The sequence below is a fragment of the Neofelis nebulosa genome, chromosome 7, assembly GCF_028018385.1.
Source record: "Neofelis nebulosa isolate mNeoNeb1 chromosome 7, mNeoNeb1.pri, whole genome shotgun sequence".
Lineage (NCBI taxonomy): Eukaryota > Metazoa > Chordata > Mammalia > Carnivora > Felidae > Neofelis > Neofelis nebulosa.
Genome location: NC_080788.1, coordinates 81,258,979 through 81,281,305, shown reverse-complemented (window position 1 = coordinate 81,281,305; position 22,327 = coordinate 81,258,979). Strand labels below are relative to the sequence as shown.

Below are 22,327 nucleotides of genomic sequence, written 5' to 3'. Positions count from 1 at the left end.
ATGGGGGGTGGGAGGGAGGGCAGGGTGGGTGATGGGTATTGAGGAGGGCACCTTTTGGGATGAGCACTGGGTGTTGTATGGAAACCCATTTGACAATAAATTTGATATTTAAAAAAATCCATTTCACAGTCTATGAGCAAGGAGAGCTGGACATTCAGGATGTGTACCTTTTGTTGGTTAAGACTTAACTCACAGAATTTCAGTAACTAGTATTATGTTGAGAATCCTATGTAATAATATTGTTAGCAACACCATTATACTCAACAATGCACAAAAGAAGGAATTTAAACTTAAAAAATATTTTAATCAAGTAACACATAAAATGTAAGTAAAAACTTATTTTAAGTCACTAAATTTATTTCCTCTTGTATTTTCTAAACTGCAGTTTTATACATGGTAACAATCCATTAAATAGTTCAAGAACACAAAGACCACAAGAAATAGGACACTAATAATATCAAATACTAAAATTCATAAATTTTGATGTTTAAAGCTTGATTCAGGAAGTAAACATTGTCTGGGGCACTCCAGGGCATAATATTTATTTTTGGACTCCACCAAATTTAAATGCCTTCAATTTACTCAATGAGAAATATACCTGGCCCTGTGGAAGAAAAGTGGATCATAAATCTAAAAACATGACATAAAAATCTAGACTTATGAAAGGTGGAAATTTTTATTAAATATGAATAATTTAAGGGTTCCGTATCATATTCTAGAGTTTAAAGCTGAAAGTGAATATTAACTGTTAAGCCCATTCTACACTGGCAATTTCCAAGACTTTGAAGACAGTGATGACTCCATAAAAGAGGGGAGTATTTAAAACATAAATGTACATATATGTATAAACTCAGCGTAGCTCTGAAAAGAAATTTTACAAAGGAATTATCATTGGGATATCCATATCCATTTTCTACTTTTCCCTAACATTCATCGTTCATATTCAATAGTTAATTAACTTACGCAAAATTGCCAGTAAATTGGAAAATGCATTCTCTCTGAAGTCCACATGGAAAATGATAACTTCGTTTACATCGGGGTGCAACACATCCAATTGAAGCACCAGTTTTCTTGCAAATACAGCATTTCTAGAAGAAAATATGAAAACAGAGATCATAACATACAAAAGCTGAGTACTATAATATGACCCAGGTATAAATGAATATTCTTTGTGGGGAGTCTGAAATTATTTTCATCTTACAACAGCTATGATGATGGTATATTAAAGCAATTTCCTGAAAAAAACTGTCCAACCCAGAAACAATGTAAAGACACTAAAGATTCACTACTGTAACAATTTTTCATAAAGGATTCATCTCCCATCTAACATGTGGATGAGACAGAGATGCTTCTTTTCCTTTCTACCTGGCTAAAATACTTTCAACCAAAGGATTTGTAAACATAACGGCTATACATTAAAATCTCAAATCTCAGGGCGCCTGGGTAGCTTAGTTAGTTAAGGATCCAACTCTTGTTTTGGCTCAGGTCATGACCCCACAGTACATGGAGTCATGCCCCATGTCGGGCTCTGTGCTGACAGCATAGAGTCTGCTTGGGATTCTCTCTCTCTGCCCTCACCTCTGCCCCTCCCCCACTCTCTCAAAATAAATATATATAAACATTAAAAAAAAAGTCTCAAATCTAATAAAAACCACATAACTAGGAAATACTCATCAAGGAGAACAGCCGAACAATACTAGAAACCAATCTGTAAAAATAAAAAAATTAAAAAAAAAAAAAATCTGCTAGGATCAATCACTCTATCCTAACTAAATGAAAAGTGTTAGATACTCAAAATAGGTTACATAGTGACCTCCCCCCAACAAGGCATGTTCAAGTCCTAATTCCTGGTACTATGAATGTGATCTTATTTGGATATAGGGTCTTTGTAGATGTAAGTTAGTTAAAGATCTTAAAATGAAACCATCCTAGATTTAGGGTGGTCCCTAAATCAAATGACTAGCGTTCTTATAAGTGAAAGGAGAGGGACATTTAAGACACAGACACACAGAGGGGAAAGCCATGTGAACATGTGAAGCTGGAAGCAGAGACAGGAGTTATGGTGCCACAAACCAAGGAATGCCAAAGGTTGCCAGTAGGCATCAATAGGTGGGAGAGAAGCATGGAAGGGATTCTCCCTCAGAGCTCCCAGAAACAATCAATCCTTCTGACAGTTTCATTAGGAATTTCTGGTCTCCAGAACTATGAGGACAAATTTCTGTTTTAAGCGACCTAGTCTGTGGTAATTTATTATGGTAGCCCTAAGGAACAAACACAATACCAATGACACTAACTAAAATATAACACTGGTATATGAACACAAAGACTAATATTAGATAATTCGATCATTACTAAAATACACAGCAGTATCTAAAACATTTTGGAACCCTTGAAACAGCCGTTATAAAATGGTCACTGATGAAGGGAGTATGTAGTCTTATTGCTGACCCTGAAGTACCATTAGGTCACTGGAGAATACCTTGCCAACCTGAGGCTCCTCCCATAAACTGACATATGGAACTCTAGCTTCAGGTCACAAATGGAGACAACTCAAGGATGAGGATATTTTTAAAGGTTCACAATATGTTCACAGAGGATTAAGATGTTTTTAGAAAACAGGTATTTCCAAACTGCAAGGAGACCCTTTCAGGTCATATTTCACCACAAGTTCACTAATCATCAGAAGGTTGAGGAATTCTGATACTAATATTCTCACATAGTCCTTAGATAAATGCCACTGCTAACCTTTCGCCCAAGGTTTTCTTTTATGCCCTACAGTTATATCCCACCATCTAGTCCCATGCCTCCTCAACATATTTAAAAATAACTGTTTCCCCCCCCCCTTTTTTTTTGCCTCAACTAAAATAAAGGTCTTGCTTCCCTTTCAGAATTTCTTGGATGAAATTTCTTATTTTCCCATCGTCTTTCATTTTCATTCAGACTTGGCAAGGGTTGGGAGGAGGGTATAGAAAAAAGCAAGGGGGATATCAAAATATTATTTTAGTTCTCTATTACAGACTATAGTCCACAACTCTACCTTCATACTTTAAAAACTCTGGTCCTTTGAGCCTAATGACATCTATCCTCTGTTACCTACTAACTTCTCCCACCTTGAGACTTTGGTGCCTTTCTCTGTATCTAATTCTTGCTATCATTGTAAACAACTCCTACATTGATGAGACAACCTTTCTTCGACTTCTTCAACTATGATGTGTCAATGTTCTTCATCTCTACTCCATAAAAATCATCAGTTCCAGTTATCATTTCCTCTGGACAGAATTCCCTATACTTCCAACCTTCTCATTTTTTTTTCCTCATTTTTTTTAACCTTCTCATTTTCTAATTCTCCTTATTTCTACTCACACCACATGGAAACCTATAATTCTTTCCTTGTGTTTAATACAGTAGATATCACACAGAAGACTCACAAACTAATTAGATGAACAAGGGGTTAAAGTTTAGAATACAGTAAAACCTTGATTTGCAAGCATAATTCATTCCAGAAACATGCTTGTAATCCAAAGCACTTGTATATCAAAGCGAATTTCCCCATAATAATGGAAACTCAGATTATTCATTCCATGACCCAAAAAAATTCATATAAAAATGATTACAGGATTGTAATATAATACAAAATAATAAAGAAAACACAAAATATAAAGAAAAATAAACAAATTAACCTTTGAAGACCTTCATGGCTGAAGTGAGGGAGACAAGAGAGAGGAGGTTTATGTGTAGGACAACTTCCACTATCTCTAACAGAATCACTGCTCTTGGCTCAATGGAAACTTTTTCTGCACGGGGGCCACTGTATACACTCGCACAGATGTTGACTATAGTACAGTATTAATAAACACTTGTCATATACCGTATTTAATATAACTGGCAATAAGGCAGAGGAGGAAAGGGTCTGTTATCTGCAGGCACCCTGACCTAGAATGAAACAAAGCATTCCTAACCTAACTCTCGTATGGAAAGGCAAAGGACTGTAAATAGTGTTCTGAAGTGACAAAAAAAAACCATGAGTGCCAGTTGTGGGCACCTTTCAACGTTCTGAAAAATCACTGATTTCTGCCAAACACCACGAGCTGAGACAGAGCATCTGAGCATGGGAGATGATCACCTACAATCTCACAGTGAGAACAAGAGAAGAACCACTGGTTCAGTTGTGATCATGTGACATTCAGTGTCACATACTACTTGTATAGCAAGACATCGCTCATTTATCAAATTAAAATTTATTAGAAATGTTTGCTCGTCTTGGAGAACACTCACAAAACAAGTTACTTACAATCCAAGGTTTTACTGTACTTATCTTGGAGAACATGAGAAGGAAGTGAACAAAGGTACACAATGTCACAGAATGGCCACAAGAGGTATAGAGATCATAAATTACTGGTCTGCCCAGCTGCATAATTTCCACCTCAACCCATCATGCCAACTCAGTAACTGAGGTATAGGAATGAAAAGTGAATGACTGGGTTGACTCAGGATTAAAGATTTGAAGAAGAGCAGAGTAAAAGTATGTTCACAATTCTGATGGTAAGAGTAGGTGAAATGATGGATAGGTTGGAATAAAATAAGGATATGAAACCAGCATTGTCACATGTATTATTGAGGGTTGGTTAACCTCACTCTCATTGCAAATATACAAAGTGTTCTTTTAAATTTACTGTATTTGACAAAAATAAGCATTTGAACATAAAATCAAAGTCTTGTAAATTTCCAGTTGGGAAACTGATGGGAAAAAACCTCCCTAATATGACATACTTATAGTATTTAGTGTAAAGAGTAAAACAATTTACTTACCAGTTTAGAAGCTCTGTTCACTTCTTTCCTGATGTCTTCTATTAGAAAACCGTAAACTCCTTCTTCTTCTTTACCTCTCTGCCAAATTCCACTTGACATCAACTATAAATATATTCTCAATTAGAAAACAGACTCTAACAAACTAGTTTAGAAATACATGTATGTGTGTGTGTGTATATATATATGAAATATATGTGTGTACACATATACATATATGTATATATACACGTATATAAAATGTATAAATATATATATACATATATATAAAACATGTGTATGTGTGTATATATAGAGAAGATCAATAATGTTCCAATGAAAAATGGACATAACTCCAATTTCAAGTGCCTCTTATCTATAACAGTTATTTTTCATGGTCAAAGTAAGAGGCTACTCAAATTCTTTGATTTGGAAGACACTGTATATTAACAGTTCTTATAACCAAACTGGTTTCTAAAAGCATTCCAGAAAATAATAGAAAAAGAGAGAAAGAAAGGAAGGCAGAAAACACCTGTTTTAGAAAAAATAGTGGTAAATACTGTAAGGTGTAAATGTAGTATCAGTAAATGTTATGGAGGTAATTCAGTTTATCAGTGATATTTCAGGCCAACTTGAAATCTAGCTGGATTCTGAATCATAAAAGGAATATTTACAAGGAAACCTACTGAATCATGGTTAACATAAATGTTTGAATTTTTAAAAATCTTTTAACTTCAGTTTAAATATGTTAAGGAAACATGAATCAAGAAAACACATGGGACTATGAATAAATCCTGGCTTGCAAACCAGGCTCTGTGTCCTGGAACTTTCTGGAACTCTAGGCAAGTAATTTAGTATCTCTGACCTTAAACACAAAAATAAAAACACTAGACTAAATTGTCTCTAAGTCTCTCTTTTTTTTTAATTTTTTAAATATTTATTTTTGAGAGAGAGAGACAGAACACATGCAGGGAAGGAACAGAGAGAGAGAGAGGGAGACAACAGAATCCGAAGCAGGCTCCAGGCTCTGAGCTGTCAGCACAGAGCCCAATGCAGAGCTCAAACCGTGAACTGCAAGATCACGACCTGAGCCGAAGTCAGAGGCCCAACCAACTGAGCCACACAGGCGCCCCTATAAGTCTCTTTCAACTCTAACATTCCATTACCATTTATAACATTACTGTACTTTCCTGTTCACAATGAAATGGAATCTTTGACGTGTTGAGCCTTGGGTATGTTTTGAATTATCATACTCATTAAAGACAAACAATATAAAGGACATTTTCATAAAATTAAATATATTTAATTTAAAAATACTTTAAATTTGTGATTAGAGGATTATTTTAATCAATATAATACATCCTAAACCTAAAAAATACACATTACTTAAGAATTGGTTATGGGGGCGCCTGGGTGGCTCAGTAGGTTAACCTTTGGACTCTTGGTTTCATCTCAGGTCATGATCTCATGGTTGTGAGATTGAGCCCCGCGCTGGGCTCTGTGCTTGGGCAAGCATGGAGTTTGCCTGGGATTCTCTCTCTCCCTCTCTCTCTGCCCCTACCCCACTCACGTGCTCTCTCTCTCTCTCAAAATAAACTTGAAGGAAAAAAAAAAAAGAATTGGCTATGAAAACATAACCCAATTACTAATAAAATAGCTCCCCTGATTCTTCTGCATAAAAAGTAAAATAAACTCTTAGAAAAATGAAAAGGTTTTCTTTGGTGATACAAAATTTAAGACTCCCAACTTACAAATACACTTGGAATGCCAAATTCAAGTTCCTTTAAATCTTGGTACAAAGTAATTAGGTTCCTAGGCCAGTCCAGAAGTCTATTTAATCCATAGGGTACCTGAGACACACTATAGTCTTAGAGAATCACCAAGAAATATGTTAAATGGTTTCTCAAGAAGTATCTAGAGTTTTAACAGGGATGCTGGGGTGGGTATGAAAATAGATGTACATATTTATTGATACTTCATCCTTTAAGAGATGGGGCCTATTTCCCTTTGCCTTGAATGTGGGCTCAACTTAATGACTCACTTCTAACAAAGAGAATAAATTAAAAGTGACAGTGGTATGGGACAGTGAAGACTAGGTCATATGGTTCTATCTTGGTGTCTATCTATCTCTCCATTTTTTTCTCTTTCTCTCTCTTTTACCACTTCTTCTAAAAGAAGCCAGATGCCATGCTGTGAGTACCCTACAGAGGTACCCAGGAAGTAAGGAACTGAGGCTTCCTGCCAATACGTAGAAAGTACTAAGGCCAAAAGCCATGTAAAGTGAGCCATCAGAGATGGATCCTCTGCCCTCTCTCACCTTCATATGACTGAACCCATATTGCAATTTATATGCAGTATGAATTGCAACCTCATTAGAGCCCCTGAGACAGAATTACCAAACTCAGCCAATACCAGATTCCTGACCCTCAAAAAGTGTTTGAGATAATAACTGTTTAAACTGCTAAATTTCAGGATAATTTGTTAAGAAGCAATATATAACTTACATACTATCAAGAAATATTGTGTCTACTGATGCAACCTTGGCATGCTAAGGTAGTGATGGTGCTATTAATATAAGGCACAGACTGAGTGAGGTGAGAAGTTGGTAAAGGAAAGGGGAAACAAATGAGAGACCAATTCTCAGCATGAAATCAGGTTTTCTTTCTTCCAAGTGACCCATAAACTCACCTATTTCCTCTTCCACAAGAATTTATTACCTTCATTCAAAACTTTTTTTTGCAGGTTCTCTGTGAAGTAAAATACTTTCCTTCTATTCCCTGAACCTTCAACAACTCTTTTCTGAGATTTACCACTTGCAACAATGGAAACAAAAAAGTGAAAAAAAAGATACCACCTTAAAGCCCTAACCATTTTCTCCTTTATTCACTTAGGCCCTAAAGGGTTAGACAAAAATACAGATAATGATGACAGGTCTTCCTTCATACATACCAACTAATTTCAGGATCTTAGAATTTGATAAATGAAAAACCTTATTTTAGATATAGGCAAAATGAGATCCAAAAAGAAGTTAAATGACTTATCCAATTCTCAGAAACCAGCCATCAAGATCTAATTGTCTTCTTTAGAAGAATATCAAATTTCCAGGATTTAATTATAAATTATACTCACCAAACAATAGTAATGTACAGTGAGATTCCATTTCTCATTAGTTTTCTTTTCTCCATATTTATTAGGACAGTCATCATTTTTTCGACAAAAAACACAAGCTAACAGTGAAAAAAGTAAATAGATATAAAAAATATTTTTAAATTTTTAAAATAAAACCTATGGAACTGGAGCTTCTCTCAAGTGAGGTGTTCAATTCTTTCTGAGAGAGCAAATCACATTATACTATTATCAGTAACTTAAAATTTCTAACACCTATTTCTAAACAATAAACAGTGTTTTAGACTTTGCACTTTTTTTAATTTATCTTTAATGATGAATTCCAGTGTGTCGTCAAAATGGCAACTAGTAGGGTAATCACTGAAAATAGATTAGGAAACCCCAAAACACTATCTCCCCACTAAGACAACATTTAAGCTGCCAAAAACTGTCAGAATCAATTTTTTAGAAACTCTGAAATCTAGTTTTAAAACTTACAACACTTAGGAGAATGCTCAATAAAGAAACAAGCTGGTAAATTCTGATGAGCACTTTGTGGCATTTTAACTTACCTGCCTACCATCCCCCACTCTCCAGCTGAGCAATGGCCTTAGGTACGATGGCCCATGTTCCAGGTTTGGCTTGTCCAAGAGGAGGTGAAATGAACCTTGTTCTTAAAGAAATGTGATTATGTGTTTTGATCTGTGTGGTGGATCCCTGAGGGATGAGCTCAGATGCATGCCCTTGTTTTGCTTGCCTCAGAACTTTCTCAGGGCTGGAGTCTCACCATTTGTCAAAAGCGCTTAGACAAATATACTAGCTGAAGCAGCTTGCACCAAAGGGTAACAGACAGGACAAGCAGGTAACAGACCAAAACACCCAGGAAAGAAGAGGCTGGGAAAAGGGGACACAAGGATAAATAAAAGCTTTGAAAAGCTCCCACAGATACCTGGGAATCTAGAAAGACACACACATGCTCAGGACTAGATACATGCTCAGAAAAAGACCCCAGAAACCCTAAGCTTTCACCTCTGGCTGATCTCTATGTAAGCCAATATGAAAAAACAAAGACCCCAAATCAATAACAATTTTAACCTTAAAGAACTAGAAAAATAAAAACATATTAAACCAAAAGCTGGCAGAAGGAAGAAAAAAATAAAGATTACAGCACAGATAAATAAAATAGAAAACAGAAAAACTATAGAGAATAAAAACTAAAGTTGATTCTTTGAAAAGGTCAACAAAACTGACAAAACTTTAGTTAGACTGATCTGGAAAAAAAAGAAAGGAAATTCAAAACTTAGGAAAAGCCACAGAAATCAAAACAGTGTTGTAGTGGCCTAAGGACAATGATATAGATCAACTGGGGAAAAAGAGTCTAGAAATAAACCTATACATGTTATCTATGGTCAATTAATTTTGAACAAGGATGCCAAGATCATTCACTGAGGGAAAGAACAGTCTCTTCAACAGATGTTACTAGCACAACATGATAGCCACATGCAAGGTAATACAACTGAACCCCTACCTGACACCACATACAAAAATTAAATCAAAACAGATCAAAGACCTAAATGTAAGCACCCAAACTAAACTCTGAGAAAAAAATATAGGGTAAATCTTTATAACCTTGGATTGGCAGTGGTTTCTTAGGAATCACATGATACCAAAAGCAAAAGTAAAAAAGAAAAAATAGATAAATTGGACTTCACCTAAGTTTTAAACTTCTGTGCATCAGAGAACACTCAAGAGAGTGGAAAGACCATCTACAGAATAGGAGAATATATTTGGAAACATATATCTGCTAAGGGTCTAGTGTCCACAATGCATCATAAGAAATTCTTATAACTCAACAACAAAAATACAACCAATTTAAAAATGGAGCAAATGATTTGAATAAACATTTTCCAAAGAAGATATATAGCCAGTAAGCACATTAAAAGATGTTTAATATCATCTGTCATCAGGGAAATGTAAATCAAAGCCACAATGAGATACCACTTCACGTCTACTAGGATGGCTACAACCAAAATGTCCAAAAATAACAAATGTTGGCAAGGATATGGAAAAATAGGAACCCTCATACGCTGCTGGTGGAAATCTAAAATGGTACAGCGACTTAGGAAAAATATTTTTTGTTGCTTAAAATTTTAAACATAGTTACTATATGACACAACAATTCCACTCCTGGGTATATATGCCAAAGAACTGAAAATGGATGTTCAAACTAAATACTTGAATACTAAGATTTATAGCAGCACTATTCTCAAGAGCTAAAAAAGGAAAACAAACCAAATGTGCATCAATGAATGGATGAATGAATAAATTAATGCATTATATCCGTACCACGGAATATTATTCAGCTATAGAAAGGAATGATGCTCTAATACATACTACAACCTGGATGAGCCTAGAAACATCATGCTAAATAAAAGAAGCCAAGCACAAGAGGTCACATACTATATGACCCCATTAATATAATAGATTACATTATCCAGAATAGGTAAATCCACAGACAGCCCAAAAAGCAGATTGGTGGTTTCCAGGGGCTAAGGAGAGGGAAATGAAAAGTAACTGCCTAACAGGTACAGTCTCCTTTGGGGATGATGAAAATGTTCTGGAACTAGATAGTGGTAATGGTTGTACAACACTGTGAATGTACTAAATGCCACCAAACTGTATACTTTAAAATAGTTACGTGTACTTTGTGTTATATGTATTTTACCATAACAATAATAATTTCATAAAGGCAAACTGTAGAGTCAAGGAGATCTGAGTTAAATTTCAGCACCACACTCCTGCTGTGTAATCTTGGACAAGTCACATAAACACTTTATGGCTCTGTTTCTTCATCTTAAAAATGAGGACAAGAGTACTTACCTCAAACTATGCCTTAATAAGGATTAAATGAGATGGTATACCGTAATATAATTAAAAGGGTGTGGCAGCTAGATAGAGCTGAATAAACATTAGTATTATAATTATCAAACTTTTCTACCTTATATTTACTTGTAAAGAAAATTTCTAATAACATACTAATAAAACTATGAGAAAATCTTACCAGCTGAAGAAAAAAGACTGAGAATCTCAAGGTAGCTGACCAATATAAGATGAAAGGAGCTTGAATCTCTTAAGTGATTGCATGGAGCAGAAACCCCCTATCTGCTCCAATTCCCCTAACCAATTCACACTGGACTGTAACTTAACCAAATAATAAACTTTCGTCGTGTTAAACCACTAAGACTTCAGCATTTACCTATTACAGCAGCCAGTCTTATTTACCTTTAGTTAATACATGTAATCAAGAATGGATGTTATGCATTGAAACGGTACAACATCTGGGGCGCCTGGGTGGCTCAGTCGGTTAAGTATCTTCAGATAAAGTCATGATCTCACGGTTTGTGAGTTTAAGCCCCATGTCGGGCTCTATACTAATAGCACAGAGCCTAGAGCCTGCTTCAGATTCTGTGACTCCCTCTCTCTCTGCCCCTCCCCTACTAACACTGCCTCTCTCTCTCTCCCTCAAAAATAAACATTAAAAAAAAAGAAAAGAAAAAGAAATGGTACTACATTTAACAGTGTACTCACAAAATAGATTCCAGGACTGGAAAAAAAAACATCATGAGCTAATATTTAATATTATGAAATATCCCCCCCTATATCTGCCCTCTGTCACTAAAGGTTAGCCATAACTGAAAGCCCTTTCCGCAATCTTTCAAAATATGTCAACTCTGGGGCGCCTGGGTGGCGCAGTCGGTTAAGCGTCCGACTTCAGCCAGGTCACGATCTCGCGGTCCGTGAGTTCGAGCCCCGCGTCGGGCTCTGGGCTGATGGCTCGGAGCCTGGAGCCTGTTTCCGATTCTGTGTCTCCCTCTCTCTCTGCCCCTCCCCCGTTCATGCTCTGTCTCTCTCTGTCCCAAAAATAAATAAAAAACGTTGAAAAAAAAAAAATTCAAAATATGTCAACTCCCCTTCTGTCCCCATACAGAGTAACTGACCACATCAACTCCAGCAAATTGCCATTTGTTTACAGGACATCTTACACCAGCAGCTCTCATCTGCTCTCATCTTAAATTCTTTCATCCCCAGTGCCTGTAATTTTAGCTGTAACTGTGCATGCAGCTATCAAGAGGAAGAAAAATACAAGGAATTAGCTAAGACTAAAGAATGGGAGTCCTCATGATGAGCACCGGATGGAGCTGCATATGCTATGATGCCATGAACCTGCAGCTTTCCATTTGTCCCCTTCCTACCTTCACCCAGTAGATGGAAACACTGGATGTGGAACACACTAGTTTTCAGGCATCCATTTTTATATGTAGATTAGTTTCGTTTGTATTTGTACTTGGTTGTCTTTTACTTTTAATATTTAAAATGCAGTAACAGTGTTCTTTCTGACTTCACTATATTAAGATCACCTTATAACTATAGCAAATGATACTAGCTGTATTAAAATAATGAAATAAACACATTCAGATAAGTAAAAAACTGAGTCAATCTTAGGAAAAATATTAAGTAATAACAGTAAAGGCAGTATTTGCAGTTAACAAATACATGAAGGTAGTCCATGAATTACGAAGTTTCTGAACAATTAACATAGTTGGTAGAAGTCTGTAGGTAAAAGCAGAAACGCAAAGTACAAGGAGGAGTAAGAGCACAAATTTCTTTATCAACCATGAAGGTGGAGTTAACAGACACTCTTTATTAGTGATGGTCAAGACAGAGTTTTAAGTACAATACTTTTAATTTGAGAGAACATCAAAAATTAAATCTTACAAAGGGTAAATGAGAAGAGTAATGGCAGAAGAGCATAACTTAAACTTCTCATTTTCCATGGTAGCAAATCAATATATTACTGTTTAAACTAACAAATGAAGAACAAGTAAAAGCAAAGGTATGCATCTATTTGAGACTGTTACGAGCACCTACAGATAAGTCTTCCTTTTCATGTTAGGTTTTGTGTATTGTTTAAAATGGTCTTACCCGCATTTTTCCTTTTCTAAGAAAAAGTCATACAAAAAAGATGAAAAAAATTGTGTTTATTAAATAATGCTGTTTTATGCAGATAAAACGCATACCTGATAAATACATATAGAGAATATGAATTAAATTTGACAAACTGTTATCTTACAGTGGATTTTTCTTGAAATGAATACACACGATATTATTATTTTAGTATATGGGTGTATGAACAAAGCATGGACCAAGGAACTCATTCCTATTTTGAGTCAGCATTCTACAAAGTTTTAATATAATAAAAAGGCAAGAGTAGAATATCTTAATATTATATTTGTTTATATTATATATAAACAATATATTTCAAATAATTATATCTGAAAATGTTTTAAATATTTTACTTACCAAGATTCTGTGAAGCACCGGGTTTATTTTCATTCATTTTACTAGGAAAAATAAGTACATACTATAAGCCATCTTAATTTTTAAAGTTTCAAATTACCCACTTTAATAAAATTTAGTCACTCCACGATTACAAATAAGTTGCATAATCATTTCTTTCTCTAGAATTTGATTTCCTTACCTTTCATACATCTAAACCCAATAGTTTTAACAAGTATGGCAAAGTTTGGGAACATTATTAAAGTTGGAGGAAATGTTTTTTTAGTTGTCAAAAACATTTAGATGACTACTGGCTTTTGGTGGAAAGAGGTGAGGATTGCAGGATATCCTGTAATGTACCAAAAAGACCTACATAACAGTACAGACTTTCAAATTTCCAGCTGGAGCTCTGAACAGGTAAAAAACAAAAAAGAAAAAACAAAAAGCAAAAAACAAAAAAAAAACCCAAAACTATTATAATTACATTAACCTAGAACTGAAGCCTATTTGACACATAAATACAGTCTTTTTTCCTTGCTATTTTAGAATAAAATGAATTATTTCCAAACTAGAACTCCTATTAAGTCAAGAAAATTTGTATTTTACTTTTGTTTATAACTTTACCAAGAATTTGTTCATTGTGTAGGGGAAAAAAAGTCACAGCATCAATAGCAATGCCATTCACATTTAAGTAGCCTACAGACCTTTATCAGACTACATTTGTGACTTGCATTTGCAGGGATTCTATACAGAGCTTTAAGCATCTGACTGCCATATCACTTCTTCTAGTACAACATTCAATCACGTACATACTGAAAGACACTGTTCTGCCTCTGTCTCCTCACTCCTTACTAATTAACAAAGTTACTTATATTCATTACTGAAATATACCTTCTCTAACTTTTCTCTAGTTCCAAAAGATCAAATAGAGGAAGGACATTATCTTTTTTTTTTTTTTAACGTTTATTCATTTTTTTTTTTGAGAAATGGAGAGAGACAGAGCATGAGTGGGGAGGGGCAGACAGAGAGAGAGGGAGACACAGAATCTGAAGCAGGCTCCAGGCTCCAAGCTGTCAGCACAGAGCCTGACACAGGGCATGAACCCATAAACTGAGATCATGACCTGAGTTGAAGTTGGATGCTTAACCGACTGAGCCACCCAGGCGCCCCTGAGGAAGGACATTATCTTAACATCAAAATTTCACTTTACCAAAAATATATAAATAGCCTACTTGAAATGTTATGAGATTCAAGTAGATAATGTATGTGTAAGCTCTTGGAATTTAAGTAGAAAAGAATTAACTTAAAATGCTACTCAGTAAATGTAATCTCATTTTACAATTTTCAAACCAATGCTCACAGAGGTTAAATAGTTGTCCAAGGTCACAGAGCTCGTAAGTGGGAATAGACTAACCCATAACTGAGTGACTATGCCACTTCACATGAAAATAATAAAAGGACACAATAAATAACAGAATATTAAATATCAAAGGAAGGACAAAAATACCCACAAAGATGGCTATCAAATTCCATCAATGCTTTTTTACAATTTAGAACTTAGATTTCATACTGATTGTAAGAACTGATTTCTTATATAAAAAGTCACTTTTGTGTTTTTATAAAAAGTCATAGGCCAAATCTTTTGCATTATTTTGTCTTCAAGCCTTCATTATTTCCTGGTTCTTCCTTACAAAACCACCTGTGCTATCAATATTGGTATTTCTTAAAAGAATCTATAAAACAAAAGAGCCCCACATTGAGCAAGCTTTGCCAATTAAGTAGGTCCAGCCTACCTTTCCCATCTCCTCTCCACACCATTAATGCAATGTTAAAGGAGTATTTTAGTGGTTTTTAGGCTTTTTCTTTTTTAGAGGCACAGATCATACTCTATATGCATATGACAATACTTTTTTTTAATTATTTTTTTAATGTTTATTTATTTTTCACAAAGAGAAAGAGCATGAGCAAGGGAGGGGCAGAAAGAGAGAGAGACACAGGATCCAAAGCAGGCTCCAGATTCTGAGCTGTCAGCACCTAGCCAGATACGGGGCTTGAACTCATAAGCCATGAGATCATGACCTAAGCCAAAGTCGGACGCTTAACTGACTGAACCACCCAGGCACCCCAACACTTCTTTTTATTGTTTATTTATTTTGTGAGAGAGGAACATGGGGTAGGGGTAGAAAGAGAGGGGGAGAGAGAATCCCAAGAAGGCTCCGAACTGACAGCATAGAGCCCGATGCAGGTCTCAATCCCATGAACTGTGAGATCATGACCTGAGCAGAAACCAAGAGCCAGACGCTTAACTGACTGAGCCACCCAGGTGTCCCAATGCTTTTGATGTTTATACATGTTCATGCAATGACTGCAGACTGCCCCAGTGGCCAAAACTGAAAGAGGACCATAACCTAATTTTGAAATATGTTAAAAGGTGCATGGGGGTAGGGGTTCATCTTAAAACTAATGAAATACAATAGGAAGATAAAATGCCTCTTTTATTAGGACTTCTTTATAATTCAACCTCTGATGATGAATTCTACTTATCATAAATCCATTCATACATAAGAATCTATTGCAGAAAAGTCCATAAACACATAACAGTTCAGTTAGAATAAACATAAAAATTTTAATTTATAAATGATATTTAGTCAGTATCCAGCACCACAGGTTTACATTTGAGAGTCACTCTCTACAGTTTATAATTCCTTACCCTCTACCCTCTGTGGGTAAACTGAATCTATTTTTTACTTTTAGATTTATTGTAATTCAGAATAATGACTGAGGTCCACAATACAGACACCTATAATAAAGATATTTTAAATTCTCTCAATGACCTTAATGCAAATATTAATCACATATTACTCTGTATTATGTTTATTTCAATTTTTTTTTAATTCTTCAGCTATACTGGCAAATGCCCTGAGGGTAAAATTCCCACATCATTCAGCACAGTGCTAATAAATATTTGAACGCAACTGATACATATTTGATACTGACATGATGGGCAAGGTTCTAGACTAAGCTTTCTAAGTGGCTACATCTTCTCCTCCTTTTCCCTTTCCCACTACAAAGACCCAGAGCATCTCTTGATGGACAGTGTGATGGAAGTTCTACCTAGATCTTTATAACACACTTAAAGATAACTATGTTACCTTAAAAAAAAAAAAAAGGTATCTGAACTTTTTGGTTAATTACTAGTCTCAGAACTCTGCACTAAACAAGAACTTTCTCACACTTACAAATAAATATAAGAATTAAAAGTAAACATCAGTATCACAAGACATAAAAAAGTATCATAGAAGTATGTACAGAACCATGCTGAAAAGCCTCCAACAGTCATTGGCTATAAACTGATCTTAAGAAAGATCTCCTGGAATTCCTGGGTAGCTCAGTCTGTTAAGCATCCAGCTCTGATTTTGGCTCAGGTCATGATCTGTGTTGGGCTCTGTGCTGGGCGTGGACCTTGGTTAAGATTCTATCTCTCCCTCTTCCTTTGCCCCTCCCCTGCTCACACATGTGGTACGCACTCTCCTCAATCTCCCAAAATAAATAAACATTTTTTAAAATGCTATCAGGGTGGCTGGGTAGCCACCCAGACCACTTGGGTGGCTTAGTCGGTTAAGCATCTGACTTCAGCTCAGATCATGATCTCACAGTTCATGGGTTTGAGCTCCATTGCTGGGCTCTGTGCTAACAGCTCAGAGCCTGGGGCCTGGTTCAGATTCTGTCTCTCCCTCTCTCTCGGCCCCTCCCCTGCTCACACTCTCTCTTTCTCAAAAATAAACATTAAAAATTTTTTTCAATGCTACCAAAACATGTATGGTAAAGACTTTTCCCTACATACGCCAATATCTAATAATCACTTTATGTAGTTTTTCAAAGTGTAGTAATATATACTATTCCATGGGTGCCAGGGTGGCTCAGTCAGCTGGGCATCCAACTTCAGCTCAGGTCATGATTTCGTAACTCATGGGTTTCAGCCTGGCATCAGGCTCTCTGCTGTCAGCGTGGAGCCTGCTTCGGTTCCTGTCTCCCTCTTTTTCTTACCTTCCCCAGCTTGTGCTTTCTGTCTCAAAAATGAGTAAGAAGATAAAAAAAATTTAATACACACACACTATTCCATATAGACCTATGGAACAAAACTAAAAAGCCCAGAAATAGATATTTTTCCAGTCATTCAATTTTCAACAAAGGTAACAAAGCAATCAATGGCAAAAAGTCTTTTCAAAAAATGGTGCTGGAAAAACTAAATATCCATATGGAAAATAAATGAACAAATGAAAGTTGATCCATACTTTGCACCACAGAAATACTAATTTCAAGTAGATCATAGAACTAACTTTACAAGCTACAACCAAAAAAATTTAACAAAAAAAGTATTAATTATGGAGTGCTTGGTGGCTCAGTTGGTTAAGCATCTGACTCTTGATCTTGGCTCAGGTCATGATCTCATGGTTCATAAGTTCAAGCCCCACATCAGGCTCTGTGCTGACAGTGCAAAGCCTGCTTGGGATTCTCTCCACCCCCTCTCTCTCTGCACCCCCCTGCTCTCTTTCCCTGTCTCTTAAAATAAATAAGTAAACGTTTAAAAAAAGAAATTATGCTTCATCAAAATTAAAAGCTTTCACTCATCAAAAGATACAATTAAGAAAGTAAATATGCATGCCACAGACGAGGAGGAAGTATTTGTTTGTTTGTTTTTTAAATTTTTCTTTTAACGTTTATTTATTTTTGAGACAAAGAGAGACAGAGCATGAATGGGGGAGGGTCAGAGAGAGGGAGACACAGAATCTGAAACAGGCTCCAGGCTCTGAGCTGTCAGCACAGAGCCTGGCATGGGGCTTGAACTCACAGATGGCGAGATCATGACCTGAGCCAGAGTTGGACACTTAACCGACTGTACTGCCCAGGCACCCCAGTTCCTATTTATATATTCATTTGTTTGTTTTTTAAATGTCTCTCTCCCCTATAAGTTCCATGGGGGCTCGGACCAGGTCTGTTTTGTTCACAACTAGGTATATCTGGTGCCTATCATGGTTCTTAGAACAGAGTAGGTACTCAATAGAGATATTTCTTGAGAGCGAATGACTCCAAAGTGTTCTCTTTGCACCATGTTGTGCTTCCTGTGACTTATAAAGAGAATGGTGATAGGATTCTTATTTTTAAACCTAGCCCGTACTGCTGACCTTTTTTTATATTATGATTTTGTGGACTTGGATTTAGTTTATGGTCAAACTTTATCCTGTTGTTTTCTGCCATGCTTGTGACCAGAGCCTGACGCGGGGCTCGAACTCACGGACCGCGAGATCATGACCTGAGCCGAAGTCGGACGCTTAACCGACTGAGCCACCCAGGCGCCCCGAGGAGGAAGTATTTGTAAAAGTTGTGTCTGACAAAGACTTAACACCTAGAACACATAAAGAACTACAACTCAACAAATATAAAGAAAATAATCCAATTTGAAAAAATGGGCAAAAGACATAAATGGACACTTCTTGAAGGAAGATATATGAATGGTCAATAAACATGAAAAGATGTTCAACATCATTTGTAATTAGGTTAATAAAGATTAAAAACAGGGTGCCTGGCTGGCTCAGTCTGTAGAGCATGCAACTCTTGATCTCAGGGTTGTAAGTTAGAGCCCCACATTGGGTGTAGATATTACCTAAAAACAAAATCTTAAAAAAAATTTAAAACCACTATGACAGACCACTTCATACCCATAGTAATGGCTAAGATTAGAAAGACTATCAACACCAAACACTGGAAAGGATATAAATCAACTCAGAAATTCACATAAATTGTTGGTGGAAATGTACAAAGGAACTTTTCATTCTGAAAAGTTTTTGCACTTTCTTAAACATATACTCAGACACTAGCCTTTGATGCAGGAATTTCACATCTATTTATCTATCCAAGAGAAATAAAAACATATATAGACAGAAACCTTATGCATGAATGTTCATCGCAGCCTTCTTCCTGCTCCAAAGCTGGAAACCCACCTGTCCATTACTAAGAAAATGGATAAACAAATTGCAGTTTGTTGATGAAATGCAATACTACATAGCAATAAAAAGGTAAGAAGTGTTGCAAGATGCAACAAAACAGATGAACCTTACAGATATTATGCTGAGTGAAAGAAACTACATACCATTCATACCTACATTATTCCATTTATATGAAGCTCTGAGACTGACAAAATTAATCCACCATGAAAAATATCAGAACAGTGCTTGTCTCTCAGACAGGGAAATGACTAGAAAAGGACATAAGGAAACTTTCGCAAAGAGGATCTAAGTAAATAACTGATACAGAGAAAAAAATCTCAATTGCCAACAAGGTACCAAACACAACTTTCCTCCTTTCTCTTAATTTTGTAGTTTTCAAGGAAACAATACCGTAAGTCCACTGTGCAGTCCAGATCTGATGCTGACTCCTTTACATACAGCTTAGCTGTGGCTTTGCTTTAACACTATCGGAACACTACTTCATTTAAATGTCACCTAGATGCCACTCTTCTTCAAAATCCTTTAATAAATCTGTTTTACCCTACAGTGAGAAGTCAATGGTTCCTCTGATCTTCAATCTCTCTCACTACAATGAGTTAATAAACCTAACTATATCACACTACAGTTTTATGCCTGGAGGTTTTAGGCTGATTTTTAGGTTTTAGGAGAAAAATTAACAAGGCAAATGTCACAAAACAAACAACTGCTGAATCTGAAAAAAGGCTGTTTTTCAGGAATTCTGTATATATTCCTGTAACTTTTCTATAAGTTTAAAATTATATCAAAATTAAAAGCTACCCCCGAATTGGATGTTCTAAAGACAGCACTTATTTCATACTTTTGACCAGTTGACATTAGCCTTCTTTCTAATCCCCAGTACCTGAAATTAAAATTTTTGCTGATTCCTGATTAATGACTGCTTTATTTCAAACAGTCTCCAAAACAAAACTTCGGGGGGGGTGGGGGGGTGGGGAGGACTATTCACATATTTTTGATTGATTTTATCATTTGTTTTCCTTCCAGTGCATGAACTTTGAGACTTCCTAAATGGGAGGAGGAAAACAATGATATGTAAATATGTCTCAATAACAGCCCAAGTCTTAACAAACTTAGTCTTCAAAATAATATCAAACAATTCTCTCCTTCCTTGAGACATCAACAATTTAATGAAGAGTTCCAAGAAACCACTGTCAAGAGGTATTCTGAGTCTCTTCCACTGCTTACCTCTACTTGGTCAGTCAGGGATATTCACATTTTGATACTCCTCCCTTCAAAAGTTACAGCCTGACTTCCCTCCCTTTCCTTTACTGTGGCCATACTTAGTAACTTGCTTCTACCAAGACGCCTGGAAGAAATGGCAATGTATGACTATTAGGTCATATCAGGTCATATTATGACTACTTAGGTCATAAAAGGCATTGTGACTCACCCCTTACTCTCTATCATGGATCACCTGTGCTGGAGGAAGCTAGCTGCCAAGTCATAAGGACTTGAAGATGCTCCTTACAAAAGGCCCACTTGGGGCGCCTGGGTGGCGCAGTCGGTTAAGCGTCCGACTTCAGCCAGGTCACGATCTCGCGGTCCGTGAGTTCGAGCCCCGCGTCAGGCTCTGGGCTGATGGCTCGGAGCCTGGAGCCTGTTTCCGATTCTGTGTCTCCCTCTCTCTCTGCCCCTCCCCCGTTCATGCTCTGTCTCTCTCTGTCCCAAAAATAAATAAAAAAACGTTGAAAAAAAAATTTATAAAAAAAAAAAAAAAAAAAACAAAAGGCCCACTTGGCAAGGAAATAAGGCATTTATCCACAGCCAGGCTGAGTGAGCCATTTTAGAAGCAAATTCCCCAGGGGCGCCTGGGTGGCTCAGTTGGTTAAGCATCCGACTTCGGCTCAGGTCATGATCTCGCCTGTGGTTCGTGAGTTCGAGCCCCGTGTCAGGCTCTGTGCTGAAGGCTCAGAGCCTGGAGCCTGCTTCGGATTCTGTGACTACCTCTCTCTCTGCCCCTCTCCTGCTCACAGTCTGTCTCTGTCTCTCAATAATAAATAAAGGTTTAAAAAAAAAAATTAAAAAAAAAAAAAAAAAAAGAAGCAAATTCTCCAGCCTCAATTAAGTCTTCATATGACTGAAGACTAGCTAACAATCTGAGAGCAACGTCACAGGAAACCCTAAGTTAGAACCACACAGCTAAGCTGCTCTCAAATTTCTGACCCACAGAAACTGTCAGATAAGGTTTGCTGTCCTAAGTCACCATGTTTTGGGGTGATTTATTGTATAGTAATAGGTAATAGAATAAAGTGAGCCAAATTCCCTCTTAATTCCAGGTGGATAGCTATTCTAAAAGTTTTTTGGTAAGATTTTTAGGATTTTCAAAATAGAAGATCGTGTCATCTTGCAAATAGGCAATTTTACTTTTTCCTTTCCAATTTGGATGTCTTTTATTTCTTTCCCTTGCCTAACTGCTTGGGCTAGGAATTCCAGCTGTGTTACATAAGAATGGTGATAATGGGCACCTTTGTTTTATTCCTGATCCCGGAGGAAAAGCTCTCAACTTTTCACCACAGAGTATGGTGTTAGCTGTGGGCTTGTTTGTTTGACCTTTTATGTTGAGGTATGTTCCTTCTGTACCCAATTTGTTGGGAATTTTTATCGTAAAAGGATGCTGAATTTTCTTAAATGCTTTTTCTACATCTATTGGTATGACCATTTGATGTTTACTTCTCATTCTATTAATTTGATGTGTCACACTGATTGATTTTCATAGAACCATCTTTGTATCTGGGAATGTATTCCACTTGATCGTGATGTATAATCATTTTTTTAAATTAATGTACAGTTGACATACAGTATTGCATTAGTTTCACATGTACAGCATAGTGATTCAACATTCACATTACAAAATGCTCATCACAATAAGTCTAGTTAGCATCTCTCACCATACAAAGTTGTTACAATATTAAGTATATTCCCTATGCTGTACTTCTCATCCCTTGACTTATTTATTTGACAGTTGTAAGTTTGTATCTCAATCCTCTTCACCTATTTTGCCCATTCCCTCCCACACCCCTTCTGCTCTAGCTACCATCAGCTTGTTCTTTGTA

General features: G+C 36.4%; 1 protein-coding gene across 12 annotated transcripts in view; it reads right to left on the bottom strand.

Moving 5' to 3' along the window:
* G2E3 (G2/M-phase specific E3 ubiquitin protein ligase) overlaps positions 1-22,327 on the bottom strand; it is a 64,084-nt gene that overhangs the window by 29,768 nt on the left and 11,989 nt on the right. For 6 of the 12 annotated variants that reach the window (XR_009264361.1, XM_058738718.1, XM_058738716.1 and 3 more), the window contains 4 exons: positions 13,252-13,292; positions 7,915-8,012; positions 4,810-4,911; positions 964-1,088 (listed from right to left, as the gene is read on the bottom strand). Coding sequence is in view for 11 of the 12 variants with exons in the window: in XM_058738718.1 (XP_058594701.1) it covers positions 964-1,088; positions 4,810-4,911; positions 7,915-8,012; positions 13,252-13,288 (362 nt within the window). In the remaining variant the exon portion in view is untranslated. Of the gene's footprint in view, positions 1-963; positions 1,089-4,809; positions 4,912-7,914; positions 8,013-13,251; positions 13,293-19,174; positions 19,240-20,459; positions 20,645-22,327 lie in introns of those variants that run through there. The other 6 variants (XM_058738725.1, XM_058738724.1, XM_058738719.1 and 3 more) reach the window with 5 other exon arrangements.